Consider the following 9,468-nt stretch of genomic DNA (forward strand, 5'->3'; position numbering starts at 1 on the left):
ATGTTTTCTAATGTTTTTCACTCATTAGAAAATAAAACACGAAGCTGCTTAAGTCTCAAGCATTAGATTTGGAAATGTGTAGCAAAAAAACTGTAGCTTTCGTAAGATAAACATTTTTCACTTCCATAATATTTTCAATTTTACATCTAAAAATTACAAAAAAAAAAAAAAAAAAAATATATATATATATATAGTATATATATATATATATATATATATATATATATATATATATTAAAATAAATATATTTTCAATATTTTATCAAGACACATTGAATATATAAATAGAAATAAATATATATATATTTGTATATAATAAATATTAAATACATAATTCATAATTTAAAAATTATATCAAGTTGCAATATTATATCAAAAAGATTTTTTTTTAATTTCCCAATAAAATCCTAGAAATTTTCTGATATTTTTCAATCGCAAAAGAAATATTCCTAAAGATTCCAGCTTTTTACAGATTAGATATCTTTGATTATTCTTGATTTCGAACACTTAATTAAAAATACGATTCATTTATTTATGTTTATTTACATATATTTATTTACGTTCAATCGACAACGGATGTAAACAGGTAAAGAAAATTAAATTGACTTGAAGTGATTTTTATGAATGCGACGCGTATACCTTGAAAAACGATATATACCATATGACGAGACCCAGTAACTTTATTTCTGGCCGTGCGTGCACCGAATGCACAGACACTCTACACGCGGCGATATAAGTGGCGGAGTATGCATTATGCGGACGGTTTCTGTGCGTGGCTCATTTTACGGCCTTGAAGAAATCCTGCTTTACCCTGTCATCGTGACTGGGCATTGCGTGAACGCGTAACAACGTGGAGTAAAAACGCGTCTACGAGAATTGCACCTCACCTGCTGTGCGGTTTCCATCTTTTTTTTACGTTCCATAACGAATGAAATCGCTCAAAACGTCCTTAATGCGCACAATTTTTTGCACAAAATATATTTGTATGTTGTATATAATGGTTGTAATAAAAATTAATGAATTATTGTCAATGCATTTATTTATAATTTTATGCATATTATTGTTAATTTACTTCTTTAATTGTGTTTTTATTAGTATACAAGTAAAATTCTCCAGAATAGAATTTTACCCTAAATTTTGTGTTACGAGTCATAGATTGTCTCTAGACGTAATATTATGTCAATTATTCTCTCAATTATTTTATACTTTTATTATTTAAAAAATATTGATCCAATGAAATATTAATTCAAAATAAATTAATTAATTAACAAAAGAAGATTCTTCGAGTTGCAATACAGACTCGTGTTTAAGTCAGATCGTATTTCAACGAGCAGAGCAATTTCTCACAATCCTTCTTTTCATGTGATGTCCCTCGCCCTCTTCTTCTTTTTACGAATCTCGCTTTGCCGCGAAGGAAACTCGTCTCGAAAGAACGTAGAAAATTGCCTGAAGGGATGCCGGAGATCGCGAACGATTTAGACACAGATCGACGTTAATCCTTCTCACACGAAACAGGAAACGGCGGTCAGGATGAGGAACAAAGGAGAGAGGAGGAAATCGAAGAGAAGAAAGGAATCGTGCGACTCTGAGGATGTACTCGATGCAGCATTCTCGTAAATTTGTTTACGTGATGCTCTTTCATTTTTATAAAGTTCTCCACTCTTGGAAAATGTTCTATTGATATTTTGTTCAAGATTTTACCCGCGACTCAAAATGCAATCGAAGAGTAAAATGGAGAACCTTGGTAACCATTCGGTAAAGAATTCGCTTACGTAAGTAATGGAATCATCAAGAAGCAGCTTAATAATAATATTAATAATATGCAGTTATTTCGAGATAAAGATGACTCGTTTGTGCATCTTCAGAAGCATCATCCATTGCACAATGACACAACTTGGAACGTTATGCAATTATCAGTGATTAATCCTGCAAAAAAGGCGGGATATATCGAAATAGATGATTTAACATAAATTTAAATTTATTAGTAAGAACCAAACGCAGATGTTAAAGCATCAATTTCAAAGAAAATTAATTTTTCTTTCGTGCACATATTTTCTTCGTATGATATTTAAATAAGTGTCAATTCAAAAATTTTCAAAATAAATCTCTTTCAAATAAATCTCCCAAGAAGTATTATTGAGAAGAAATATCGGTGCAAGTGCAAAGTCATCGAATTGGGAACCGAACCCGAATCTTTCGATATTTCTTTCGCTTACACTTACGTTTCTTTAGGAGGTCGCTCTTGTAATAATAAAATAATAAAATAATAATAAAATAATCTCGAATTGAAATTTATTTAATTGATATTAATATTGCACCGAAAAAATATATTTAATTCGAAAAAAAAAAGAAAAAAATTTAATTTTCTTTCAAATTGACACATCGATCATCCGCGTCTGGCTCTTACTGTTCCGTTAAATTTAAATTTACATTTCACATTAAGAGTCTCGTTAATGTCTAGCGCTAGATGATTTCAGTTATGCGTCTCTAATCGCCGTCTCCTTTCGCGCTCGTGCTCAGGTAAGCGAGAATTTCCGTTACCGGTGTAGACCTTGAGCGAGCTTGTTGCGCAAAATGCAAAGAGTTTCGAGAGACACGTGTGCAACGTGCGCGTTCACCGATATATTTTCACTTTCCACCGGTGATTCTTCCGCGAATCTCTTGCGTGGTCAGTGGCGGAACAAAGGAAACGCGGAAGAAATAACGCGCATAAAGGCGAAAAACGCACGGTGAAGAAGAATCGTAAACCGGGAATATCAGCACTTGCTACGATTCGCGCTGGGAATAATGTGAATAACGACGGACAGACGCAGCCGTGTAATTTGCCTACTCCTGGGCGTGACAGAAGCGTATGTCGCGCGTTTCGCAATTCTTTCCATTGGGTGCGCTCGACGAAGATATTACGATGTATCGCGAGATGTTGCTTCAAGAATACTTCATGCTGAATATTTATTGAAGTGAATTCATTTACGTTTTCTCTTTTTTTTGCGAATTATTATTAAATCTTAACTTGTACATAAATTATATAAAAAATATAATTATATTATATAAATATAATAAAATAAATTATATTAATAAATAATTATAAAATAAATTATATACATATAATAAAATATAATTATATGATATAAATTATATTTCATTGAATCAATATTTTTTAAATGATAAAAATAGAAAATAATTAAGAGAATAATTGACATAATATTAAATCTATTTTAGAGATATATATTTTATGACATAAATATGGCTTAAAACCATATTTTAAGCTATACTATTTTATGCACATCTGTATCTAAATGAAAAAAATAAAGAAAAGATACGAAATATACTAATACGGTTTTTACAATACGAGAAAGAAAGAACAATTCTTTTGTCTCGAACAGAGAAATTTACTGGGAATGTAATCACCGCGACAAGTATCTATTATTGGCAGGCGATCAAAAGACAATTGCCGAGAAACAAGTAAGGGCAATCGAGAATCTCTTTGGCGAATTCAAACTACGATTAGATTTCAATCAAAATTAAATATCCGAGTGATTGTTCGCGAAAATGAAGGCGAAATATAGAGATGAATACGGAGCTTGTCTACTGTACGTGCAGCAGTAAGAAGTTCCTATTCACGATAACCGCGATGCGGTTGAGCCAGGGGGGAAACCGAGAAGAAGCTAAGGAAGAGGACGAAGAAGAGAGAGGAAGAAGCCATGAAAGAGACGAGAAAGCCTTGCCGGGGGGGACGGTCAGTGGCCCCTCGTGCACCGGCTACGCCGCGTTCCGCGGCGTCGCTGCCTCGCGTCCCCGAGTTTCCATGGCGAATAATAATGGGAATTACAGCGAGGCTGAGGCGCGCACACGGTGTGCGCGGACCTGGGGGCCCCATGCTTTTTGCCGACGATAACGAGGTCGAAACAATAGTGGTCGCGCTGAGAGCGGCGCTCTCTTTCTCCCCCCTCCCCTACCCCGGCCCCCTCTCCCATGGCATTCCGAATGTTTCTCTCGCCTCTTTTTCGAGAGAAGCCGACGGAAGGCCCGATAAAGAATTCGACGCTGTGAATGACGGGAAACAAAACGGCAGGTCAGGAATTCAAAGGCCTTCCGGTTCGCGTCCAATATTTCTTCTTCTCTTTTTTTGCTTCCCGCGACATACCTCGGCATCTTTTCTACCTTCCCGAAAAAACTAAAATATTTTTCCTTCTTAAGAATTAGTGGAAATTGAATATACTTTTATGAAAGCATTTTTTACTGTTTTTTTATATTTTTACGATCTAATAAAATCGCTCGAGTAAAACGATAAATTGGGAAAAAAAGAGGGGAAAGACAGGAGGAAGAAAAGCGGAAAAAATGTGAGAAAGAAAAATGCGTGGGAAAAAGGAAGATATCAAAATCGAGGACGGGGAGATGATAATGATAATGAAGATGACTTGATGGAGATGGAGAGGTAAAAGCAAAACGGACGGCACATCCGGTCGCTCGGGGTCCGAGAGGATAACGGCCTAAGGCCGCTCGACACCGGTAAAGGCCGCGGACGATCGCCGCCTGTCGGGTTTTTATCTGCCATCGCGACTCAAATCGTTATCGTGCTTGTCGGCGACGAATGGTGTAGCAATAAAATTTATTACAAAAGATGTCTCCCACTTTCAATCTACGGATTCTTTTAACTTACATTTTGTGACTCGATTTTTCTTCCATAAAAATTTTGAGTTTTCAAAAAATCAAACAGAGGAAAAATATATATGATAAGAATATATTGCTCTTAAGTTTAAGTTGACTTTACGGGGATAAAATTTTAGTTTGAAGGCTCAAGAAAATATAAATAACGATGTAGTATTAAAAGTTGCGATAAGAGTGATGATCTTCAAAACTATTTTAAGAATGGCGTCTTCAAGTTTTGCATTTTTTTACTACTTCAGTTCCTTGAATGAAATTCGTCACGTTTTTCAAATAGCTAATCCAGAAAGTTTGTTCTCTTCGAGGTTCTTCAATAGCTCTATCTAGCTAAAGAAAGGTATAGCGCTCGATATAGTATGAGTAGAGGACCATAGAAAGGAGAACTTTTCTATAGATGAGGGAAGCGAAGCTGGAGGAGGGGACTTACGTCGAGGATCAGGTAAAGACCCTTGTCTTCTATTGTACCTCGGACGAGCTGACGCCAATGATAGATACCTTTCATAGTGTATACATGTACGTGCGTACGGTTACCATTACTGGCAATGGCTTTTATCACTACCGGTTCTACATTCTGGCTTTTAAACACAGGTTACTGAGTGTATACTCTTTTTTATACATCCGGTAAACTTCTGCTTTTTCCAGTTAAGTTCATTAAATAATAATATAATATAATAGTACAATACAATTAATAATTTTAAATTTTTTAAATTAATATCTATTAATTATTTTTTAATATTTATATTAATTTTTTAATATTAATATTAATTTATTATTTTTTAATATTAATATTAATATTATTTTACTATTATATTATACGTCATAAAGTTCAACGTTAAAGTATCTCAACAATTTTATCATAGTTTTATCACACGTGATACGTGTATATTTTTACAACTACCTGCTAGAAACCCGATCAAATAAGATATTTTGTGATTTCCAGGGATTATCATGAATGTCATCTAACAAGACAATCTATGGCGCAAGAATTTATATTCCGTCTTTGCAATGGAGAAAAAATAAAATATAGGATTCGGGAAAGAACGAAGCTCTTCTGTCTCGCGGTTCTTATCATCTTTTATCTTTATACTGGACGACCGATATCAATGCTCGACGTTGTTTAAAGAAAACTTAATCAATGGCGGTCTGTGTCTTCATTTTACAACGGAACTGCGCGTGCCAGAAGCGAAATGAAGGGCGAGATTGTTATTCTTTTCTTCTTTTTTGCTTCTGTATGTCTGTATCTAGAGAAACCGGATGCGAGCGCCTTTTGAGCTTCGATAAGAGAGATTCGAAACAGGAAAATAAAAATTTAAAATTCAAATTCAAGCGATTTGTGCGCTGAATCAAACTGTCGAATTTCAGGTCAAGCTTAAAGATTCGGCTAAGCACTCAGAAAATTGAGAAATAAAATTAAAATCATATTTATCGAACAGCTTCCGTTTGCCTTCTTCTAATTTGTTTAATTTCACATATTTTGCTAATTTTACTTAAATTCAAATTAAAATTATACTTATATAACTTATTACTATAATAATAATAATAATAAAATAATTATAATTAAATAATATTAAAATAATATTAAATAATAATAAATAATATTAAATAATTAAATAATATTTAAATAATAATTAAATAATAATAATTATAATTAAATAATAAATATAATTAAATTATAATTATAATTATTTAATAATTATTATTAAATTATAATTAAATATTATAATTATATAATTTATTACTATTATATAATTGTAATTATGTCAGATACCACAGCTTAATTTACAGCTTGGCGAAAATAAATTTCCCATGTGTATTTATTTAATTTTTATTGCATGTATATATTATGCACCTTTCGCATGGAACGTGAGATAAAACGTGAAAAAGGAAAGGGTTAATTCGGAATTGTCCTCGTGCGGCACGTGCTCGCAGTCATCCTCCCTGGCAATCGAGACAAGAGGTCAACGGTTTAACTTCGTTCGCACAATTGCTTCGGATTAACGTCGTAATAAATCTCAATTAGGGTCGCTCCTACGCCACACTCGATCGCTCTAGGGGAGATTTCGCAGATTTTTCCCCCGACGTGTTGGTCCATCGGGGGTTTCTAATGACGTTTATTGAGAAGTAATCACCGTGCGAGTCACGTGCGACGTTTATATAGCTATTTAACGTTTACACAAGCTAGATTATCTTTTTCTGCAAATAAATCAGTTATCTTCCACAAACATTATTTCCTTCATAAATAAGTAGATAAATATTAGAAATTATAAATCATATTATATAAATTGTAAATCATATTATTTTAATATATATCGGTACTTTTGTTGTAATTATTTTGTTTAATAAAATATTCTTGGAAAAATACTATTCTTTTATAAAAATATCTTCATATTTGCTAATAAATATTTTTATTAAATATGTATTTTATTTAGTTAAAAAATTTTGATTATATTATTATTCAAATTATTTTTGTCGTAAAGTAAATATGATAATTTTGATGCAGCCTGTACAGAGAAATGTAGTTGAAGGTTTTTTAAATTTTCTCTTTACTGACCTATTTTTTAAAGATTAATCTCTTTAGTAGTTTTAATTCGTCATAATTCGATGTCTGAGATTTTTTTATTATATTTATAACCATCAGAGTTTTATTTATATTATAATAATCACACATATGACACTTGAAAATATCTCAAAACAAGTGGTATATAAAATAATATATAAAACAAGAGAGAGAGAGAGAGAGAGAAAAATGATTCGAGATAGTTTAATACTTGGACCAGTGGATCTATCGATTCCTCTTTTCCCACTTTTCCAATATTCAAATTTGTACAAAATTTGCAAGAATAGTGTCATAAAATAATACTTCATATCGCTTTCCCATTAAAATATTTTCAATAATCGTGACAATCGACTCGAAAGACGCGATTATGCAACAGTAAGAATTATCTGCGATCGGCGGGCAAATAAATTTTCAAATTTGTATCCGTCTTTCGGGAAAAGAAATCCGATAGAATCCGATAGAAATCTTCTCGCGGGCAGTCGAAGGATCGGAACACAGAGAAAAATGTATACTGTATTCAAGTAAATATTATTTATTTTAAGTATATCATAATTTTGTATATCCGCAAATATATCATAAATTTATCACAAGCATTAAATTTAATTGAATATATTCTGAATTTTAGTAAGTGCAGTCAATTATTATCTATTTTAGTCAAGAATATTAAATTCAAACAAAAATTTGGTTTACTTACTACAAAAAGTTGGCATAAAGTAAGTTTGATTTTTCTTTCATACAATTTTACAATATTCTCGAAGGGAAAATAAATTCTTCTTTCGAGTACATGACAGTGAGATTTTCCAACACTTGTGATGAGTATATTTTAAGATTATTATCAAGAATATATTCTTTGTTGAAGAAAACTATTAATTAAAAAAAGAAAAGTAAACTGAGTAATCGCTTTTCTTGGCAGTGGAATGATATTTTTCTCTGTGAAGGATCCGCGACTCAAGAATCTCTACGATCTCACCTGTGGCACAGATGCTACCGATGATCCAGACGAGGCAAAGACCGGTGAGGAGGCTGCGCGTCCTCGCGGAGGTCGTCGCCGGTCGCCGCTCCATCCTCTCGCCTCGCCGTTGCGCGCCGTTGACCTCACCTCGCCGACTCCCCCTCTAGCCCCTCGCTCCTCTCCTCCCTCGCTCGTAGCCGCCGCCGCGTAAGAGGCTCCGGAAGGAGCTACGCCAATCGCGGCGAACCGCGGCGCGTCTTCGTTTCACGTACACTCGTGCCTCGCATTCCGCATACTTCACTATTCGCTATGTCCTTCCCCTCCTCCCGCCTCTTCGATCTCCGATCGAAATGTCCTTCGGCTGTTCTTCCTTACGCCTTCCACAAAGGAGAGTTCGCGAAGGCACACAATTAGAAGGGACACATTGTATAATGATATAAAAGTCACCACTCAATTTCACTTGGCTCGTGTTCGCGCTTTTCTTTTTCAAAAAAAAACGGTCCTCGCGATGCGACGCGCTTCCCCTCCTTCCGCCACCTTCTCCGGCGTCCGTAAGAATCCACAAGAACGAAGGGATCTATCGAGCGAGATCGAGCCGTCTTCCCCGTCTCTTTCGCTCACCTTCGACCGTTCACCATCCTCGTCTCGGCAGCCTTCGATCGTCGCCTGAATCGACGCGATCGAGCTCAATTCGCGTCCTCTCGCGACGCGTTCAAACACGCGCGAAACCACTTCACAGCGTATCAATTAAAAGTGCATTATGTAAACCTGGCGCCGAGTCTCGCGGTGGAGATTCGCGCGAGATACCGTCGCCGTCGTCGCGATCTCTTCGCCCCGCGGGAAGGTAACGCGACGCGGACGCTCGCGCATTCACCTGGTAACACCTGGCAACACCTGGCGAACACAACACCGTTAAATCACTGGCGGGATTCCGCTGGAATTTCGTCATAACACGGGAGACGCGCGCGCGAGTCCTCGAGCACAGGCTCCCGCGCGTATCGAGCCCTCTTCGCCCGCGCGCGGACGACGTATCAAGCCTCGATCGCCCTAAATCGCCGACTTTCGATCGCCGGGATGCACCGCGTCGCTCGGCGAGCGTGTTTGGACGACGGTGAAGCGTCAACTTAAAATCGTGTGCACACGCATGCCCGCTCGAACGAGACTGACCGGCCAATCGCCGCCGAGCGCCGCTGGCGCTCGTTCGGCCATCTTCGGCCGTCTTCGGCCGCGCTCGGCCGCCTTCGGTCGCGTTCGGCGACGCGTCGCCGAAACGCGATGATCGCGCGGTGACTGC

At 36.2% G+C, this 9,468-nt stretch overlaps 1 protein-coding gene across 2 annotated transcripts in view; it reads right to left on the minus strand.

Annotated features, from left to right (window-relative positions):
- Positions 1-9,321, minus strand: part of LOC105251364 (protein sidekick) — a 35,638-nt gene extending 26,317 nt beyond the window's left edge. For both annotated transcript variants that reach the window (XM_011258128.3, XM_025412549.1), the window contains exon 1: positions 8,193-9,321. In XM_011258128.3, coding sequence (XP_011256430.2) covers positions 8,193-8,286 — 94 coding nt within the window. In that variant the 5' untranslated portion in view covers positions 8,287-9,321. The remainder of the gene's footprint in view (positions 1-8,192) is intronic.
- Positions 9,322-9,468: the final 147 nt, after the last annotated feature.

The sequence above is a fragment of the Camponotus floridanus genome, unplaced genomic scaffold (assembly GCF_003227725.1).
Source record: "Camponotus floridanus strain SB8 unplaced genomic scaffold, Cflo_v7.5 scaffold1, whole genome shotgun sequence".
In the NCBI taxonomy this organism is placed as follows: Eukaryota; Metazoa; Arthropoda; class Insecta; order Hymenoptera; family Formicidae; genus Camponotus; species Camponotus floridanus.